Source organism: Cherax quadricarinatus, chromosome 62, assembly GCF_038502225.1.
Source record: "Cherax quadricarinatus isolate ZL_2023a chromosome 62, ASM3850222v1, whole genome shotgun sequence".
NCBI lineage: Eukaryota > Metazoa > Arthropoda > Malacostraca > Decapoda > Parastacidae > Cherax > Cherax quadricarinatus.
Genome location: NC_091353.1, coordinates 5,800,165 through 5,822,290, shown reverse-complemented (window position 1 = coordinate 5,822,290; position 22,126 = coordinate 5,800,165). Strand labels below are relative to the sequence as shown.

At 39.6% G+C, this 22,126-nt stretch overlaps 1 protein-coding gene across 2 annotated transcripts; it reads left to right on the top strand.

Moving 5' to 3' along the window:
* The first annotated feature begins 43 nt into the window (after window positions 1-43).
* On the top strand, window positions 44-22,126 carry Rpn8 (regulatory particle non-ATPase 8). Of its 2 annotated transcripts, none has more exons than XM_053774648.2 (6): window positions 44-310; window positions 2,719-2,804; window positions 8,927-9,112; window positions 9,486-9,587; window positions 16,912-17,064; window positions 21,699-22,126. In XM_053774648.2, exons 1-6 carry the CDS (start codon window positions 133-135, stop codon window positions 21,996-21,998), a joined length of 1,005 nt encoding a protein of 334 aa, XP_053630623.1. In that variant the 5' UTR covers window positions 44-132; the 3' UTR covers window positions 21,999-22,126. The 2 variants fall into 2 exon arrangements, with proteins under 2 accessions (XP_053630623.1, XP_053630624.1); XM_053774649.2 differs by lacking the exon at window positions 44-310 and adding an exon at window positions 1,428-1,436.

Genomic DNA, 22,126 nt, shown 5'->3' with positions numbered 1-22,126 from the left:
ATTTTCGAGCAGGAAATATTCGGGAAGCCGGACTCGCTACGCTGTAAGCCGTCTAGTAGCCCTTTTAAACCCAACAAACCGAAGGTGAAGCAGCAGTTACGAGGTTCTTGTTCCAAGGTGTGTGAGGCCAAGATGAGCACCACGGAGACTCTGCCGGTGAACAAGGTGGTGGTGCACCCACTGGTGCTGCTCAGTGTGGTGGACCACTTCACCAGGATGTCTAAAATAGGCAGCACCAAGCGTGTGGTGGGAGTCCTACTGGGCTCTTGGAGGTCCAGGGGCGTCCTTGATGTTTCTAACTCTTATGCTGGTAATTATGTCCTCGATTGACCTTTTTTATAGTCATGGGCGTCCTTGATGTTTCTAACTTATGCTGGTAATTATGTCCTTGATTGACATTTTTTATAGTCATGGGCGTCCTTGATGTTTCTAACTTATGCTGGTAATTATGTTCTTGATTGACATTTTTTATAGTCATGGGCGTCCTTGATGTTTCTAACTTATGCTGGTAATTATGTCCTTGATTGACCTTTTTTAGTCATGGGCGTCCTTGATGTTTCTAACTTATGCTGGTAATTATGTCCTTGATTGACCTTTTTTATAGTCATGGGTGTCCTTGATGTTTCTAACTTATGCTGGTAATTATGTTCTTGATTGATCTTCTTTATAGTCATGGGCGTCCTTGATGTTTCCAACTCTATGCTGATAATTGTGTCCTTGATTATTATTTTTATAGTCATGGGTGTCCTTGATGTTTCAAACTCTTATGCTGGTAATTATGTCCTTGATTGGCCTTTTTTAGTCATGGGCGTCCTTGATGTTTCCAACTTATGCTGGTAATTATGTTCTTGATTGACCTTTTTTATAGTCATGGGCGTCCTTGATGTTTCCAACTCATGCTGATAATTGTGTCCTTGATTAACTTTTTTATAGTCATGGGTGTCCTTGATGTTTCCAACTTATGCTGGTAATTATGTCCTTGACCTTTTTTGTAATTTATGTTATTTTTGTCCTTGATTTTTCCAACTTATGCTGGTAATTATGTCATTGATTCACCCTTTTATAATCATAGGAGTCCTTGATGTTTCCAACTCTTATGCTGGTAATTTTATCCTTGATTGACCTTTTTACACTGTCCTTGATGTTTCCAACTTATGCTGATAATTATGTCCTGATAATTATGTCACTGTTCTTGATGTTTCCAACTCTTATCCTGGCAATTATGGCCTTGATTGACTTTCTTACACTAATATGGCCTTGATTTTTTCCAACTTTTACTCTGGTAATGTCCTTGATTGGCCTTTTTTACACTGTGTCCTTGATTGACCTTTTTTACACCAATATGTCCTTGATGATTCCAACTTATGCTCATAATTATGTCCTTGATTGACCTTTTTTACACTAATATGCCCTTGTTGTCTCCAACTCTTATGCTGGTAATTATGTCCTTGTAATAAAGTTGGTAGAATTACCGACAATATGTAAAGTAAAAGGACACAAGTGCAACTAATGTGACATTTATTGTGGCAACGTTTTGCTCTCCAGGAGCTTTATCAAGCCATTACAAACAATACACGGACACAGAGGGTATATAAAGGCTCAGAGTGAGGTGCAATACTAGTGAGGTACCATTTCGACATTCACTAGTGGTAGTGGTAGTAGTAGTAGTAGCAAGAATCCTCCTGAAAACAGTAAACCCTGCCATCACATAGTCTCTCCTGTTATACTACACAAGCACATACAAGGAGTGAACACTGAAACAAGCTGCCTCTTTCCAGTCTATATTTGTCCAACCTATTTTTATGTTACCCAAGTAATAGCTTTTATATCCTTTTACTCATGTACGAATTAATTGCTCTACCATATTGTATTACTTTTGTCACTACCACTACTACTACTACCACTACCACTAGTGAACATCGAAATGGTACCTCACTAGTATTGCACCTCACTCTGAGCCTTTATATACCCTCTGTGTCCGTGTATTGTTTGTAATGGCTTGATAAAGCTCCTGGAGAGCGAAACGTTGCCACAATAAATGTCACATTAGTTGCACTTGTGTCCTTTTACTTTACAAATTATGTCCTTATTTTGATCTTTGTTTTACACTGGAGATAATATCATGGACGTGCTTGATGTCTCACTCTTGACACATAATGTCATGTCATGCAGAAAGTTAGAAACCTAACTTATCAAAGGTTAAAATGACTTAATTTAAGTTTACCAGGTACCTGTGACTTAACGGGGGACGTAGACTCCAATAGAAATAAGTTGTGGATTATGTGCGATGCATGTTAAACATTAAATTACAGTGGTACCCCAAGTTTCGTACATAATTTCTTCCAAAAGGCTGTTCGAGTGCCGTTACCAAATAAATTTGTTCCCATAAGGAGTAATGTAAATTAGATTTGTCTGTTTCAGATCCCCAAAAATACACTTACAAAGTTGTTTGAGTTGGGAACTGTATGAAACTCAGGGTACCACTGTATTAGCATTTTACAAATAAAAATATTACACAAATAACCCACACATAGAAGAGAGGAGCTACGACTGTTTCAGTCCGACTTGGACCATTTACAAAGTCACTGTGACTTTGTAAATGGTCCAAGTTGGACTGAAACATTGTCGTAGCTTCTCTCTCCTATGTGCAGGTTATTTGTGTATTGTTCCATTCACGATAGTGTCTTTTTCTGTTATTAAAAAAATTATTATTTTCAGTTCCTTTCGATGAAGATGAGAAGGATAAGTCAGTTTGGTTCCTAGACCATGACTACTTGGAGAATAAATACAATATGTTTAAAAAGGTAAGAAAGTACTGTATACTTCTGATATACCTTTAATGATTTTCTAGGGTTTTTCCACTCCCGGCCATGGGCCAGACTTATCTTGTGCTAGCTTGGTCAACCAGGCTGTTGCTGCTGGAGGCTCACTGCCCCACATATCCGTCACAGCCTGGTTGATCTGGCACCTTCATGAAGTTATTTTTATAGGATGTTTAATTTGTATGTCAGGCTACACTGATTTTACTTTAATTTCTTTAGCTATATAAATAAGACATTTATAGATCATTTTTGAGCATTTACAAGATTTTTAAACTCGCTATATTATTCAAATCAACCATTTTATTAAGGATCTTATTTTTTCTTTAGAATTCCCCAGGCATTATGTCCACTGCTCATTTAAATGCATGATATTGCTCCTCATTGTTGTCTGTTTTAATCCTTAAACTGCCCAAATGTAGATCTACATTGACGTGTGTAGCGCTCCAAACGTAGATCTACGTTTGATTTTACATGCTTTCTTATGTGAGAAAAATGTAGTTCTATGTTTGGAGCTCTACGCACGTCAACGTAGATCTACGAGCTTAAGGGTTAAGTACTGTATTGAAGTCCCACTAGTAATATTGTTTCACAGTTAAAATCAGTTTTTTCCATTTACATTGGAACCTCTACTTGTGAGTTTAATCCGTTCCGTGACCTTGCTCGCATCTGGATTTGGTCGTTTGTAGAGTCAATTTTTTTTTATTTAACCTTTTCAGGGTTTTGGACGTACTAGTATGGCTTACGCACCAGGGTTATTGACGTACTAGTACGCCTAAATTCTAGATTCTTCACATCTAGTGAGAGAAAGCTGGTAGGCCTACATATGAAAGAATGGGTCTATGTGGTCAGTGTGCGCAGTATAAAAAAAATCTTGCAGCACACAGTGCGTAATGAGAAAAAAAAAACTTTGACCGTGTTTTTGGATTAAAACAGCGACTTTGCACTGTATTTTCGTATGGTATTTATTGTTGTATTCTAGTTTTCCTGGTCTCATTTTATAGAATGGAAGACATATTACAGAAATTGAGATGATTTTGACTGGTTTTACAATGAAAAGTACCTTGAAATTGAGCTCAAAGTAGCGGAAATGTTTGGTTTTTACCAAAGTTCAAAAGTAAACAAATCATGCCAAGTGTCCAGTACACGTCAACTGGTGAGTCTAATATTCTTTCACAAGTGCGCTGATATTATTTATACCATTTCTACACTAATGCAGTAGTCTGCATAACAATAAATCTTCTATTTTTTGTAAGAATAAAAATTTAAAGTGGAAAGCCAAAGAAATATAAGAGGGGCCTGGGGATGTGACTAACGAACAGAGAACTTTTTATTTTAGTGCTAGGATTGTCTTTCTTGTTTATTCTGGACCCTATTTGGAAATTGTCATCTTTTGAAATTTGTGTGAAATTGGCAAAATTGCTAAATTCTGACCACTTTATTGGATAGTTGAAATTGGTAAATGGGTGGTTTCTTGTACTCATTCAATAGAAAAAATGGAGTTCTAGTAAAATAGTTATGATTTTTGTCGACTAGTACACTGGAATTGGCCGAAAATAGGGCTCAAAGTGGGCAAAATCGCCGATGTATAAACATCGTCGAGACTGCTAACTTCGCGAGAGCATAATTCCGTAAGTTTTCCATCAAATTTCATACTTTTGGTGTCATTATGATCGGGAAAAGATTCTCTATCTTTTTGTAATAATTTTTTTTTTAAATTTGGCGACCCTGAGAACAAGTCTCGGAGAGGGCCTGGCGACCCTGAAAGGGTTAATTTAATTGAAATGGAATTAATCCATCCCAGTGAAATTCCAGGCATGACAAAATACATACTTGAATATTTCTCTAATATCAACTCTACAGCTTGTGTCTATCACAATTCATCTAATATGACATAATAAACAATATTAATAACATAGAAACGTGATATATACACTAGAATGAATGAAATGTGTCATTACATATTTGAGTAGTGTGTAGTGGAGGCAGCGGCACAGCGGCCATAGTTCCTGCCCCTAACTACATACCTTCTCATGCTTTTATTATAACAGAAAACGGAGTGTTTGTAAGGCAAACTTTATTAACCCTTAAACTGTCCAAACGTAGATCTTCGTTTTTTCTACATTTGAAAGTACTATGTAAAAAACGTAGATTTTTTTTTTTTTACATTTGAAAGCGTGTAAGAAAACGTAGATCTACTTTTGGAGCACTACACATGTGAACGTAGATCTATGTTTGGACAGTTTAAGGGTTAATCACTACATAGTTTTATAAGGAAAACAATAATAATAATAATAATAATACGTAATAAATAATAATAATAATAATAATAATACAGTGGAAGCTTGACTTACGAGTGTCCCAACATACAAGTTTTTTGAGATATGAGCCGTCCCTGGGTCGATTTTTTTATCTGAGTTACGAGCCAGCTTCCCCCCCCAACCCAATACCTGGACACCTCGCTTGTTTATCTATGATTTCATGCTTGAATTCCATGGAAATCCTTCTCTTTTTCTTCTCAGCACTGTCCTTTACACTTACTTTCTCAGGACCCATGCTTAGAAAAATTAAATTTGACCAAATGACTGTCAAAAATGTAAGCAAAGCATGAGAGAACTGCTCCCACAGCGAGGTAAACAGTGCATTGAGTTGGAGGTGTTCATTTTAATAATAATAATTATTATTACTATTATTAGTATTATTATTATTATTATTAATTTAGGTAACTAGAGCACAGATCCAATTCCTTAGATCAAGAGCTTCTCACCAGCATCAAGGTTCCTTGATGCTGGTGAGGGGCTCTTGATCTAGGGAATTGGATCTGTGTTCCAGTTCCCTAAATTAATAATAATAATAATAATAATGATAGTATAATTATAATAATGATAATATAATAATATTATTTATTGTTACAGTAACAATAGAGCTTCAGTTCCTAAATTAATAATAACAATAATAATAGATAATAATAATATAATAATAATAATAATAATATATTTTTATTATTATTATAATGATAGAGCTTCAGTTCCCTAAATTAATAATAATAATACATAATACGTACGTAATAATAATTCAGAATCCTGCCTTTAGATGTCACTACTGATGCCTAAACATCGTACACATGTTTACATCGCTATGGGAGCAGTTTTCTCGTGCATGTTTGCATTTTTTTACAGTCATTTGGCCAAATATCTTTTTTCTAACCATGGGTCCTAAGAAAATAAGTGCAAAGAACAGTGCTGAGAAGAAAAAGACGATTTCCATGGACTTAACCAGGCAATACTTCATACACTGCACCCTCAACATCCTGCACCCTCAGCATCCCCCACCCTCAGCATCCCCCACCCTCAACATCCCCCCACCCTCAACATCCCCCACCTTCAACATCCCCCACCCTCAACATCCCTCACCCTCAGTATCCCCCCACTCTCAACATCCTCCAACCTCAACCTCCCCCATCCTCAACCTCCCCCACTATCTTTGCTCTAAGTGTGTAAGTACATATACACTTTATATAAACAGTTTTTATATGATATTTCTTATTTATAAAAACATTGTTTCAGCATTTTCCTTAGAAAACTAGTGATCTACTGCAATAGATCACTAGTACGAATATGGGAAGATAGTACTATAGTCAAATTAGGACAGAAATGGCAGACGCTTCTACCGCTGCCTCTGCCACCATATTATGGCCTGTTTTATTCATTCTAGAGTATATATCATGTTTCTGTGTTAATTATATTGTTTATTATGTCATATTAGATGAATTGTGATAGATAAATAAGCCGTACAATTGATAACAGCGTCATATTCAAGTATTTTTTTCTCATCTCTCCAGAGTCCAGGAACAAATTAATGGCTTTTCAATTAATTTAAATGAGGAAAATTAATTTGATATACGAGTAAATTGAGTTACGAGCTAGCTCCTGGGACGGATTAAACTCGTAAGTCAAGGTTCCACTGTACAGCATTTACCATGGAGAAGAGAGGCTGGCGAAGGTTGATGAGGTAGAAGAGATGCTGGGTACAGCGGTGTATGCTGTCAGGAGTTCATTTTGTTTCGTCCTTTTTCTATTGTTTAATGCTACACTCTAAGTTTGTGTTTATCAGTGATTTCCTGCTTTAATACCATGGAAATCATCCTCTTTTTCTTCTCAGCACTGTCCTTTGCACTTGCTTTCTTAGGACCCATGGTTAGAATCAAGAAATTCTGCAAAATAACTGCACGAAACATAAGGAAATCACCAGAATTATCTCCACCGCCAGTTGACGCACACGTACACTGAGTGTTGTTTTCATACACTTAATGCTATCTTGTGGTGGTGTTCTTAAACTCACTCACAATTATTATAGTATTATTTATTATTATTAGTACATACATATTATAATTATATTATTATGTGTATATTATTGTATAATTATTATGTATTATTATACGTATTATTATTATTATTATTATTATTATAATACTCTTGCCTACCATTTGGAATTTTTATTCACACAAAAATAGAAGATTTACTGTTATGCAGACTACTGCATTATTGTAATAATTGTATAAATAAAGTCAACCCATTCATGACTGCATATTTGGAATGGCCACTTGGACAGGTATTGTTTACTCTTGAACATCGGCAAAAATTGAATATTTCTACTACTTTGAGCTCAGTTTCAATCAAAATCATATCTATTTCTGTAATATATCTTGCATTCTATCAAATGAGATAAAAAAAAAACAAGAATACAACCATAAAAACCATACAAAAATGTACCATTAAGGGGCAGCTAGTGGCTGAGAAGTGAACTCCGTTATTTATGGTCCAATTTCTTTCAATTTTGGTGCACGTTAAGAAGCATCTTTCCATCATACATTGCCCAAGTTTCAATAAGATTGTCCAACAAACAAATGAGATCCAATTTCCTAGATCAAGAGCAAGAGCCCCTCACCCACGTCAAGGAACCTCCCTTGAGGCCTGCTCACATCTGAAAATTTTGCTCGTGTCTGGAAGCAAAAAAATCGACCAAGCAACTGCTCGTATCTGGAAAAACTCGCACATGGGTGCACTCGTAAGTAGAGGTTCCACTGTATAATTATAGTCATATAAATGTATTCTTAAAAATTATTATCCTTGGGTCAATGAGCTCAATGTTAGGCTACATGGAATTCAATGTACAAATCTTTGAAAGAGGGGTGTTAATGTTGCAGTTTTATAACTGTAATGTAAGCACACCTCTGGCAAAACAGTGATGGAGTGAATGATGATAAAAGTTTTTAATTTTTGGGCCACCCTGCCTTGGTGGCAAATGACTGATGTGTTAATTATTATAAATCTTTGCATCAGTCGGTTTCTATTGGAACATAATGTGCAGTACTGCATGCCTGATGTGGGACTGGACCATTAATACTGCACGTGCTGTAAAGCACCACCCTTGTTGGTACTTATTGCATTCCTGTACTTTGTAATTAAATAACCACAGTATTACAAATGAATTCACCCTTTTCATGTGTCATAGTGAATGTTCATACTACTCTAGTTCAGTCCTGTTTTACGGTGTAAATGTATTTGGGTTTATGACGCAGGTCACTGAAATTTTGTTTTCTCTAAGATTTGGCTTTAGATTATACATTACTTTCTATGTTAATTTAGCAATACCAAGATTTTAACTGTCTGATAAATGTTTGGTATCCATGTCAGCACTTATGGAGCTTCTCTGCATAGTGTAATTGTAAACAGGATTGAAAAGATGCATCCAAAATGTAATAGTGTGTACTATGAGGGACACGTGTCCAACATTACTTTTTACATGTCCTTTTACCTAATAGTCTCAGTACCTCAGCCTTTATTACCAGTCTTGGATGTACTTTTTCAGTTTTGTTTACAAAACTTGCATTATGGAACCTTAAAAGTAATGCTTTTAATGTAACATAGTTACTAGCTCATAGTACTAAATTATCTGTGATATGTAAAAGCATCTGAGACTGAAAGAATTTTTTATTTGAAATCTAATTTATTGTTTATCTCATGGCATTCACTGCCAGGAAGACTATGTGTAAGAGATGTGTACCTGAGAAAGATTGTGATTTTTTTTTCCCTCCATTTCAAAAGGTTAATGCTCGTGAGAAGATTGTCGGCTGGTACCACACAGGCCCTAAGCTGTGCCAAAATGATATTGCCATCAATGATTTGGTCAAGAGACATTGTGGTAATTCAGTGTTAGTGATCATTGATGCCCATGCATCAAATATTGGACTTCCCACAGAAGCATATTATAGTGTGGAGGAAGTTCACGATGTAAGTATATTTCTCCCTTGTTTCTTTTATTTTTCTAGTTTATCCGTCGACTGTTTCCTGTAATAGAATGGTTTTCGTAACAAATACAGTACGACACATGTCTTTTTTATATGTTCGAGTAAAGCCTTTCCTAAGATGTAGATTTTTGGATGTATGCAATTACTGTACACTTGGTAAAGTTAGTCTGATTGCATTTTAATTGTCCCTTAAGTGAAAATCCATAATTCCAAAAATATGAACTATCATTGTTGAGAAGCTTATATGAAAAAACTATGATTTTTGTCTTGCATTACTTATTTTGTCATGTGTATTTTCTGTAGTATGGTCAAGTCATGTAGTGTGGGTGGTGTCTATAAAGCGTACCATTTTCCAGGATGGTACACCTACAAGTAAAACATTTGAGCACGTGGCAAGTGAAATTGGTGCGGAGGAAGCTGAAGAAGTTGGAGTGGAGCATCTGCTTAGAGATATTAAGGTGAGCAAAGTACTATATCCCAGTGGGGGACCTACATTTTTGGTGCCCTGAAGCTTTAACTCTTATGGGGGCCCCTTCGCAATCCTTTCTCATACAGTAGACCCAGAATTTTTAAGCAATGTGGAATGAAGTCACTCTGGGGCCCCTCCAGGATTAGGGGCCCTCAAGGTTAAGCTTCATTAGTTTCATAGAGGATCCTCCCCTGCTGTATCCTAAGGTTAAACTAAATAAGGCAAGATAATCACATTCAGTATAATATAACACATATTAGGAGAAATTATTGTGAGAGTTGTTAAGCTTGATAGATGCTGTATTGAAATTTATTAATTTATAAAGTTTTGGGAGCAATCAAATGTCTGGAAGAAAAATTGTCAGATTTACACAGGAAATAACAGGTGTATGAATTAATAAAAATTAATTATCACTGCTAGTGTATTAGAGAGAGAGAGTGAACATGAGTTGCTGTCTTAGAAAGTAAATCATATATGAATGAAGGCTATCACTGCAAGATTGTGCGGAGGTTAAACGAGTTTAGAAGGCTTTATAAAAGGGAAATTTACAATTAATACAAAAAGAATAGGTTGATAAGAATAAGTAAAAGAATGAAGTGACGGTATATAGATGCTTAGAGGTGGCTGTAGCAGACAACTCTGTGAACAAGTAGGGAAACAAAGTTGCAGATGTTGAAAAATACTTGGAAAAAAAGAAGCTAGTTAATGCATGCTAATAAGGAGAATGTTTTATAGCACAGTATGGTTTTTAAGTTTTACAATAAAGAGATTAGAGGCAGTGAAAATGTCTTTGTGAAAAGAGTAAATGGCTTTAAAATTAAACAAGTATTTGTGAAGCTGTTAGATTAGATTGAATGGAGGTAAATGGTCTTTGGGATTTGTGTTGCTGAACTTTGAGCATGATAATAAATGCAGGGAATATGATAAGCTTGTTAAATGGACTGAAGTTTTGGAGGTGAGAAGTACTCTACTTTGAAAGTTTATTGTAAAAGTTGCATTTCTGTGTGCTGTCACAAGACCTTGACATCGTTGCTTTTTTGAGAAGTCAGCTGAAACACTAGTGAGGGTGAATGTGTTTTCTCTGAGTCATCTTACTTGCTTTTTGCACATTCTGCCTCTTATTTCTTCCGTCATGCAGCACCGAATGACCCTCGTATGTTTGATAAATATTATTTTTTTCATTTAAGTAACTGCTTTAGTGGGAAATGGCCAGTGTGCTAAAGAATATGTCTGATACAATACAGTTTTAAATGCACTATAACTGCTACATGATAGTGTTCTTATTTATAAAGTAAGTGTTTGTGAATTTCTATTGAAAGAAGAAAGGTAAGCGGTAATTTCATGCATTGGCCAGGGAGGTATACCATCTTTTAGAAGTGAAGAAGAGCAGGATGTGAGTGGGGGGGAGGTCCGTGAGGCATTACGTAGAATGAAAGGGGTAAAGCAGCTGGAACTGACGGGATCATGACAGAAATGTTAAAAGCAAAGGAGGGATATAGTGTTGGAGTGGTTGGTATTTTGGTTTAATAAATGTGTGAAAGAAGGGAAGGTACCTAGGGATTGGCAGAGAGCATGTATAGTTCCTTTATATAAAGGGAAGGGGGACAAAGAGATGGTAAAAATTATAGGGGTGTAAGTTTACTGAGTATACCAGGAAAAGTGTAAGGTAGGGTTATTATTGAAAGAATTAGAGGTAAGACAGAATGTAGGATTGCGGATGAGCAAGGAGGTTTTAGAGTGGGTAGGGGTTGTGTAGATCAAGTGTTTACATTGAAACATATATGTGAACAGTATTTAGATAAAGGTAAGGAAGTTTTTATTGCATTTATGGATTTAGAAAAGGCATATGATAGAGTGGATAGGGGAGCAATGTGGCAGATGTTGCAAGTATGTGGAATAGGTGGTAAGTTACTAAATGCTGTGAAGAGTTTTTATGAGGATAGTGAGGCTCAGGTTAGGGTGTGTAGAAGAGAGGGAGACTACTTCCCAGTAAAAGTAGGTCTTAGTCAGGGATGTGTAATGTCACCATGGTTGTTTAATATATTTATAGATGTGGTTGTAAAAGAAATAAATGCTAGGGTGTTCGGGAGAGGGGTGGGATTAAATTATGGGGAATTAAATACAAAATGGGAATTGACACAGTTACATTTTGCTGATAATACTGTGCTTATGGGAGATTCTAAAGAAAAATTGCAAAGGTTAGTGGACGAGTTTGGGAGATTGTGTAAAGGTAGAAAGTTGAAAGTGAACTTAGAAAAGAGTAAGGTGATGAGGGTATCAAATGATTTAGATAAAGAAAAATTGGATATCAAATTGGGGAGGAGGAGTATGGAAGAAGTGAATGTTTTCAGATATTTGGGAGTTGACGTATCAGCAGATGGAGTTACGAAGGATGAGGTTAATCATGGAATTGATAAAGGAAAAAAGGTGAGTAGTGCGTTGAGGTATATGTGGAGACAAAAAACATCATCTATAGAGGTAAAGAAGCGAATGTATGAAAGTGTATAGTGGTACCAACACTTATATGGGTGTGAAGTTTGGGTTGTAAGTGCTGCAGCGAGGAGACGGTTGGAAGTGTGGAAATTAGAAGGTGTGGAGTTAATAAAAGTATTAGTCAGAGGGCTGAAGAGGGGTTGTTGAGGTGGTTTGGTCATTTAGAGAGAATGGATCAAAGTAGAATGACATGGAGAGCATATAAATCTGTAGGAGAAGGAAGGCGGGGTAGGGTTCGTCCTCGAAAAGGTTGGAGGGAGGGGGTAAAGGAGGTTTTGTGGGCATGGGGCTTGGACTTCCAGCAAGCATGCATTAGCTTGTTAGATAGGAGTGAATGGAGACGAATGGTACGTATTTGGGACCTGACAAGCTGTTGGAGTGTGAGCAGGGTAATATTTAGCGAAGGGATTCAGGAAACTAGTTATTTTTATATAGCCAGACTTGGGTCCTGGAAATGGGAAGTACAATGCCTGCACTTCAAAGGAGGGGTTTGGGATATTGGCAGTTTGGAGGGATATGTTGTGTATCTTTATACGTATATGCTTCTAAACTGTTGTATTCTGAGCACCTCTGCAAAAACAGTGATTATGTGTGAGTGAGGTGGAAGTGTTGAATGATGATGAAAGTCTTTTCTTTTTGGGGATTTTCTTTCTTTTTGGGTCACCCTGCCTTGGTGGGAGACGGCCGACTTGTTAAAAAAAAAAATCTGGGAAAAAGAGAGACCTTACATCATCCCTCTGAAATTAGTAGTTATATGTGTATAGTTATATGTGGATTTGTCAGTTAAAAATAGGAGAGGAGAGTTATTAAATGGAGAGTTAGAGGTATTGGGAAGATGGAGGGAATATTTTGAGGAATTGTTAAATGTTGATGAAGATAGGGAAGCTGTGATTTCATGTATAGGACAAGGAGGAATAACATCTTGTAGGAGTGAGGAAGAGCCAGTTGTGAGTGTGGGGGAAGTTCATGAGGCAGTAGGTAAGATGAAAGGGGGTAAGGCAGCCGGGATTGATGGGATAAAGATAGAAATGTTAAAAGCAGGTGGGGATATAGTTTTGGAGTGGTTGGTGCAATTATTTAATAAATGTATGGAAGAGGGTAAGGTACCTAGGGATTGGCAGAGAGCATGCATAGTTCCTTTGTATAAAGGCAAAGGGGATAAAAGAGAGTGCAAAAATTATAGGGGGATAAGTCTGCTGAGTATACCTGGTAAAGTGTATGGTAGAGTTATTATTGAAAGAATTAAGAGTAAGACTGAGAATAGGATAGCAGATGAACAAGGAGGCTTTAGGAAAGGTAGGGGGTGTGTGGACCAGGTGTTTACAGTGAAACATGTAAGTGAACAGTATTTGGATAAGGCTAAAGAGGTCTTTGTGGCATTTATGGATTTGGAAAAGGCATATGACAGGGTGGATAGGGGGGGCAATGTGGCAGATGTTGCAAGTGTATGGTGTAGGAGGTAGGTTACTGAAAGCAGTGAAGAGTTTTTACGAGGATAGTGAGGCTCAAGTTAGAGTATGTAGGAAAGAGGGAAATTATTTCCCAGTAAAAGTAGGCCTTAGACAAGGATGTGTGATGTCACCGTGGTTGTTTAACATATTTATAGATGGGGTTGTAAGAGAAGTAAATGCGAGGGTCTTGGCAAGAGGTGTGGAGTTAAAAGATAAAGAATCACACACAAAGTGGGAGTTGTCACAGCTGCTCTTTGCTGATGACACTGTGCTCTTGGGAGATTCTGAAGAGAAGTTGCAGAGATTGGTGGATGAATTTGGTAGGGTGTGCAAAAGAAGAAAATTAAAGGTGAATACAGGAAAGAGTAAGGTTATGAGGATAACAAAAAGATTAGGTGATGAAAGATTGAATATCAGATTGGAGGGAGAGAGTATGGAGGAGGTGAATGTATTCAGATATTTGGGAGTGGACGTGTCAGCGGATGGGTCTATGAAAGATGAGGTGAATCATAGAATTGATGAGGGGAAAAGAGTGAGTGGTGCACTTAGGAGTCTGTGGAGACAAAGAACTTTGTCCTTGGAGGCAAAGAGGGGAATGTATGAGAGTATAGTTTTACCAACGCTCTTATATGGGTGTGAAGCATGGGTGATGAATGTTGCAGCGAGGAGAAGGCTGGAGGCAGTGGAGATGTCATGTCTGAGGGCAATGTGTGGTGTGAATATAATGCAGAGAATTCGTAGTTTGGAAGTTAGGAGGAGGTGCGGGATTACCAAAACTGTTGTCCAGAGGGCTGAGGAAGGGTTGTTGAGGTGGTTTGGACATGTAGAGAGAATGGAGCGAAACAGAATGACTTCAAGAGTGTATCAGTCTGTAGTGGAAGGAAGGCGGGGTAGGGGTCGGCCTAGGAAAGGTTGGAGAGGGGGTAAAGGAGGTTTTGTGTGCGAGGGGCTTGGACTTCCAGCAGGCATGCGTGAGCGTGTTTGATAGGAGTGAATGGAGACAAATGGTTTTTAATACTTGACGTGCTGTTGGAGTGTGAGCAAAGTAACATTTATGAAGGGGTTCAGGGAAACCGGCAGGCCGGACTTGAGTCCTGGAGATGGGAAGTACAGTGCCTGCACTCTGAAGGAGAGGTATTAATGTTGCAGTTTAAAAACTGTAGTGTAAAGCACCCTTCTGGCAAGACAGTGATGGAGTTAATGATGGTGAAAGTTTTTCTTTTTTGGGCCACCCTGCCTTGGTGGGAATTGGCCAGTGTGATAATAAAAAAATAAAAAAAAATGTGTAAAGTACTTGCTGCATGATGACACACAACACCCAGTGAGTTTCCACTTGCAGCTGTCTTTGTTGCACCACGTAGTATTTGTAAAAATTTTCTTTAAAATTAAGCAGTGATTTTATTATGGAAAAGTTTGTAAGCAGGATGATTATTGGTAGTAGTTTTTTCTTTTTTAAATCCTACAACCCATCCTAATTTTTGCCATAACAATTACTTGAAAGGACATCTTTGATATACCTTTGATGAGTTTCAAGAGTCTTTCTCCTCCTGGAGCTTGGCCATGGGCCAGACTCATAGGGCAGCTAGTTCTTGTTGTTCCAGTAGTACTGTATGGCTTGCAGAAATTTTAATCCTCCCTTTCCCAAATAAATTTTTCTTTTATTTTTAATATTTTTTTTTAACACACCTGCGGTCTCCCACCAAAGTAGGGTTACCCAAAAGAAGAACCTCTTTCACTATCATTCACTCCATCGCTCTTGCTAGAGGTGCAACAATACTACATTTCAGATACCCCTCCACCCTTCCGTCAGAGTGCAGGCACTGTACTTCCCACCTTCAGGACTCAAGTCCAGCTAACCGGTTTCCTTGAATCCCTTCACAAACTGTTACTTTGCTTACACTCCAACTTCATGTCTGTGTCCCAAATCTATTTGCCTCCATTTCTAATATGCTCACACACTTGCTGGATGTCCAAGCCCCTCACACAAAACCTCCTTTACTCCCCTCCAACCTTTTCTAGGATGGTCTCTACCCTACCTTTCCTCCACTACAGATTTATAGACCCTCCAAGTCATCCTGTTTTGCTCCATCCTGTCTTTAAATGTCCAAGCCGCCTCAACGACCCTTCATCAGTCTTTTGAATAATACTTTTAGCCCTTTTACTGTTTTGGTCGTATATATACATCTTACGAGCCACTGGTTTGACGTATATATACTCATAAATTCTAGCAGCTTCAAATCAAGCAGGAGAAAGCTGGTAGACCCACATGTTAGAGAATGGGCCCTGTGGTCAGTGTGCACCATATAAAAAAATCCTGCAGCACGCAGTGCATAATGAGAGAAAAAAACATCCTTTTTTTTTTTTAAATTAAAATGCCGACTTTGTGGTCTATTTTCGTATAGTATTTATGGTTGTATTCTCATTTTCTTGGTCTCATTTGTTAGAATGGAAAACATTATAGAAATAGAGGTGATTTTGATTGGTTTTACTATAAAAAAATACCTGGAAATGGAGCTCAAAGTAGGGGAAATGTTTGATTTTTGCCGATGTTCAAAAGTAAACAAATAATGTCATTGTGCAATAAATGTCCAACTAGCCATTCTTATATGCAGTCATGAATGGGTTGACATTATTTGTGCAATTATTACAATATTGCAGTAGTCTGCATAACAGTAAATCTTCTATTTTTTGTTTGAATAAAAATTCAAAATAGAAAGCAAGAGTAATATCAGAGAAGCCTGAAGACGTGACTGATAAACAAAGAAAATGCTAATTTAGAGCCAGGAATGTCTGCATTGTTCATTCTGGACCTTATTTTGAAATTGTCATATTTTTTAATTTTCATGAAATTGGCCAAATTGCAAATTTCTGACCACGTTATTGGGTAGTTGAAATCGGTAAATGGGCAGTTTCTTGTACTCAGTCGATAGAAAAAATGGAGTTCTGAAGAAATAGCTATGAGTTGGGTCGACTGGAACAATGGAATTAGCCGAAAATAGGGCTCAAAGTGGGCGAAATCACCGATTTGTAAATATTGCCGAGGTCGCTAACCTTGCAAGAGCGTAATTCCGTCATTTTTCCATCAAATTTTGTTCTTTTGGTGTCATTACAATCGGGAAATGATTCTCTATCATTTCATAAGATATTTTTTTTTTTTTTTTTTCTCTTGAGAAATTTTGCGACACCTGGAGACACTTCAGGATTGGGGGTTTCGACAGTCAAGGGGTTAATAATCCCCTACCTCCTTATCTCCAAGCTACAAATTCTGTGCATAATATTTACACTACTTATTGCCCTCAGACACAACATCTCCACTTCCTCTTTGCTTGAACATTCACAACCCATGCTTCACACCATTATTTATTGCAGGACACAGTGGTGGGATCCCTGGGCCAGCGCATCACCACACAACTCCTAGGTCTTCGTGGTCTACATAAACAGCTGAGTGAAGTGGCCAACTACCTCCATCAGGTTGTTGATGGAATGTTACCTGTAAACCACACCATAGTCTATCACCTTCAGGTAAACTATAATTTTCCTTATCAAGTAATGAGGTAAAGATTGGCAGCTCTCTTAATTTTTTAAAGAAGGTGATCTAAATGTACTATACTTAAATTCATATACAGTGGAACTTCAAATTTCGAACGTATCGCTTATCGAACTCTTTGAAAATAGAACCCTTTTTTTGAACCAACTTTGTCCCTATTATCGAACTCGCCCCTATTTTCGAACCGCCGGGTACCAGACCTGTCCGGCAGCCCGCTCTGTCCACGTCCCCACACAGGCGCTGTGAACCAGTCTGGTTTTGTTGATGCTTGAGTGAACACTAACCTGTACTCTCATTCAAACATCTTACGATTATTTCATTGTGTTTAGTGCTTGTGGGACTGTGAAATAAGCTACAATGGGCCCAAAGAAACTTGCTAGTGGTACCCCTGTGGTAAAGAAAGTGAGAAACACCATAGACGTGAAGAAGGAAATAATACAGAAGTGGAATTATGTCCAAATGTTTGTGGAGAAGTACCACCCTGAGCAAGCTGAAACAAGCCATCTTTGCAACAAGTTCAGTGACAGAACCATGTCCCATTTTAGGGAAATCTTAAAGAGGCACCAGAAACAGAGGACTGTGGACAGTTATTTTGTGTGACAAGGGTCCAGTGACTCTCAAGCTGATCCTAGTGGCATTAAAAGACAGAGAAGGGAAGTAACCCCAGAGAGGGCCTTGATACCTTAAGTCCTCATGGAGGGGGATTCTCCTTCCAAACACTAACCCCAACTCCCTCTCCTCCTCCTTATCTTTCAGATGCCATCACCAATCTTCAACAAAGGTAAGTAAAATGTTATTTTATATGTTTATTTAAATTTATTAATACATAATTGAACACTATACATGTATTTGTTGTGTGTATGTAAAACTATAATTAATCTCTATAAAATGTATTTTTTTGTGAATATTTTTGGGTTTCTGGAACAGATTAATTTTATTTCCATTATTTTCTATGGGAAATATTAAATTATGGGGAATCAAATATAAAATGGGAATTGACACAGTTACTTTTTGCTGATGATACTGTGCTTATGGGAGATTCTAAAGAAAAATTGCAAAGGTTACTGGATGAGTTTGGGAGTGTGTGCAAAGGTAGAAAGTTGAAAGTGAACATAGAAAAGAGTAAGGTGATGAGGGTATCAAATGATTTAGAAAAAGAAAAATTTGATATCAAATTGGGGAGGAGGAGTATGGAAGTGAATGTTTTCAGATACTTGGGAGTTGACGTGTCGGCGGATGGATTTATGAAGGATGAGGTTAATCATAGAATTGATGAAGGAAAAAAGGTGAGTGATGCGTTGAGGTATATGTGGAGTCAACGTTATCTATGGAGGCAAAGAAGGGAATGTATGAAAGTATAGTAGTACCAACACTCTTATATGGGTGTGAAGCTTGGGTTGTGAATGCAGCAGCGAGGAGGCGGTTAGAGGCAGTGGAGATGTCCTGTCTAAGGGCAATGTGTGGTGTAAATATTATGCAGAAAATTCGGAGTGTGGAAATTAGGAGAAGGTGTGGAGTTAATAAAAGTATTAGTCAGAGGGCTGAAGAGGGCTTGTTGAGGTGGTTTGGTCATTTAGAGAGAATGGATCAAAGTAGAATGACATGGAGAGCATTTAAATCTGTAGGAGAAGGAAGGCGGGGTAGGGGCTGTCCTCGAAAAGGTTGGAAGGAAGGGGTAAAGGAGGTTTTGTGGGCGAGGGGCTTGGACTTCCAGCAGGCGTGCATGAGCGTGTTTGATAGGAGTGAATGGAGACGAATGGTATTTGGGACCTGACGAGCTGTTGGAGTGTGAGCAGGGTAATATTCAGTGAAGGCATTCAGGGAAACCGGTTATTTTATATAACCGGACTTGAGTCCTGGAAATGGGAAGTACAATGCCTGCACTCTAAAGGAGGGGTTTTGGGATATTAGCAGTTTGGAGGGATATGTTGTGTATCTTTATACGTATATGCTTCTAAACTGTTGTGTTCTGAGCACCTCTGCAAAAACAGTGATTATGTGTGAGTGAGGTGAAAGTGTTGAATGATGATGAAAGTATTTTCTTTTTGGGGATTTTCTTTCTTTTTGGGTCACCCTGCCTCAGTGGGAGACGGCCGACTTGTTGAAAAAAAAAAATTAGGACTCTTTGTTGCACCCCTTGAAATGCCATCTCGCACCCTTGCAGGTGCATTCACCCGAGGTTGGCAACCCCTGCTCTACTCTAAGGATATAGAGATTGCCTCAGAGTTTTTCAAGGTGATCCTCTGCTTTTGCATCTTAAGTGTTCAGGCTTCTCTTCATGGTTCCTGAAGAATTTCCCATCTTTACTGGGTTTTTCCTGCTTAGGTGGTACACTGTCATAAATGCCCAGCCTCCATTTGCACCTACAGGAGGGCCCCACTTACGCAACATGTCAGGTTCCCGACTACTGTTGTACAGGAGGGCCCCACTTACGCAGCATGTCAGGTTCCCGACTACTGTTGTACAGGAGGGCCCCACTTACGCAGCATGTCTGGTTCCCGACTACTGTTGTCCAGGAGGGCCCCACTTACGCAGCATGTCAGGTTCCCGACTACTGTTGTACAGGAGGGCCCCACTTACGCAGCATGTCTGGTTCCCGACTACTGTTGTACAGGAGGGCCCCACTTACGCAGCATGTCAGGTTCCCGACTACTGTCGTACAGGAGGGCCCCACTTACGCAGCATGTCTGGTTCCCGACTACTGTTGTCCAGGAGGGCCCCACTTACGCAGCATGTCAGGTTCCCTACTACTGTTGTACAGGAGGGCCCCACTTACGCAGCGTGTCAGATTCCCGACTACTGTTGTACAGGAGGGCCCCACTTATGCAGCGTGTCAGGTTCCCAACTACTGTTGTACAGGAGGGCCCCACTTATGCAGCGTGTCAGGGTTCCCGACTACTGTTGTACAGGAGGGCCCCACTTACGCAGCATGTCAGGTTCCCGACTACTGTTGTACAGGAGGGCCCCACTTACGCAGCGTGTCAGGTTCCCGACTATTGTTGTACAGGAGGGCCCCACGTATGCAGCATGTCAGGTTCCCAACTACTGTTGTACAGGAGGGCCCCACTTATGCAGCGTGTCAGGGTTCCCGACTACTGTTGTACAGGAGGGCCCCACTTACGCAGCATGTCAGGTTCCCGACTACTGTTGTACAGGAGGGCCCCACTTACGCAGCGTGTCAGGTTCCCGACTATTGTTGTACAGGAGGGCCCCACGTATGCAGCATGTCAGGTTCCCGACTACTGTTGTACAGGAGGGCCCCACTTATGCAGCATGTCAGGGTTCCCGACTACTGTTGTACAGGAGGGCCCCACTCACGCAGCATGTCAGGTTCCCGACTACTGTTGTACAGGAGGGCCCCACTTACGCAGCATGTCTAGTTCCCGACTACTGTTGTCCAGGAGGGCCCCACTTACGCAGCATGTCAGGTTCCCGACTACTGTTGTACAGGAGGGCCCCACTTACGCAGCGTGTCAGGTTCCCGACTACTGTTGTACAGGAGGGCCCCACTTATGCAGCGTGTCAGGTTCCCAACTACTGTTGTACAGGAGGGCCCCACTTATGCAGCGTGTCAGGGTTCCCGACTACTGTTGTACAGGAGGGCCCCACTTATGCAGCATGTCAGGTTCCCGACTACTGTTGTACAGGAGGGCCCCACTTACGCAGCGTGTCAGGTTCCCGACTACTGTTGTACAGGATGGCCCCACGTATGCAGCATGTCAGGTTCTGACTACTGTTGTACAGGAGGGCCCCACTTATGCAGCATGTCAGGGTTCCCGACTACTGTTGTACAGGAGGGCCCCACTTACGCAGCATGTCAGGTTCCCGACTACTGTTGTACAGAAGGGCCCCACTTACGCAGCATGTCAGGTTCCCGACTACTGTTGTACAGGAGGGCCCCACTTATGCAGCGTGTCAGGTTCCCAACTACTGTTGTACAGGAGGGCCCCACTTATGCAGTGTGTCAGGTTCCCAACTACTGTTGTACAGGAGGGCCCCACTCATGCAGCATGTCAGGTTCCCGACTACTGTTGTACAGGAGGGCCCCACTTACGCAGCGTGTCAGGTTCCCGAATACTGTTGTACAGGAGGGCCCCACTTATGCAGCGTGTCAGGTTCCCGACTACTGCTGTACAGGAGGGCCCCACTTATGCAGCATGTCAGGTTCCCGACTACTGTTGTACAGGAGGGCCCCACTTATGCAGCATGTCAGGTTCCCGACTACTGTTGTACAGGAGAGCCCCACTTATGCAGCGTGTCAGGTTCCCGACTACTGCTGTACAGGAGGGCCCCACTGATGCAGCATGTCAGGTTCCCGACTACTGTTGGACAGGAGGGCCCCACTTACGTAGCATGTCTGTTTTTTTTTTTTTTTGAATGCTTTAATATCTATCTATATTCTTCCTCTGTAAGCCATGTGTGTTATAAGAGGCAACTAAAACTGTATAAATTTAGTAATTTATACAGGAGAAGGGACTGTTAGTCCCTTCTCCTGTATAAATTACTAAATTTAAAAAAGAAAATTCGCTTTTGTTTTTAGGTCACCCTGCCTTGGTGGGATACAGCCAGTTTGTTGAAAAAAAAAATAATATAACATTTCTTCACACAGGACATGTTCAACCTGCTGCCAGACGTGACCAATCCTGCGCTAGTAAAATCACTCTACGTCAAAACCAACGACCAGATGCTGGTGGTGTACTTGGCGTCTCTCATCCGCTCGGTCATTGCCCTTCATAACCTCATCAACAATAAGCTGGCCAACACTGATGCTGAGAAGAAGGAGGGCAAGGATAAGGACAAGGACAAGGATAAGGACAAGGACAAGGATAAGGACAAGGACAAGAAAGATGGAGAAAAGGAGAAAAAAGATGATTCAAAAGATGACAAGAAGAGTGATGAGAAAAAGTAAATACTAGAATAAATTCCAGTAGCTAAGGTATAATATTAATTATACATTGAAATGTTCCCCATAAGGAGTGAGCCGAACTGCTTCGACTAGTCTTGTGATCGAGTACAATATTAAATATTTTAACACAA

Coding starts and splice junctions, on each gene's coding strand:
- Rpn8 (XM_053774648.2), top strand. CDS start 133: ATGAGCACCACGGAGACTCTGCCGGTGAACAAGGTGGTGGTGCACCCA. Junction 2,805..8,926: donor AATACAATATGTTTAAAAAG/GTAAGAAAGTAC, acceptor CCATTTCAAAAG/GTTAATGCTCGTGAGAAGAT. Junction 9,588..16,911: donor ATCTGCTTAGAGATATTAAG/GTGAGCAAAGTA, acceptor TATTTATTGCAG/GACACAGTGGTGGGATCCCT.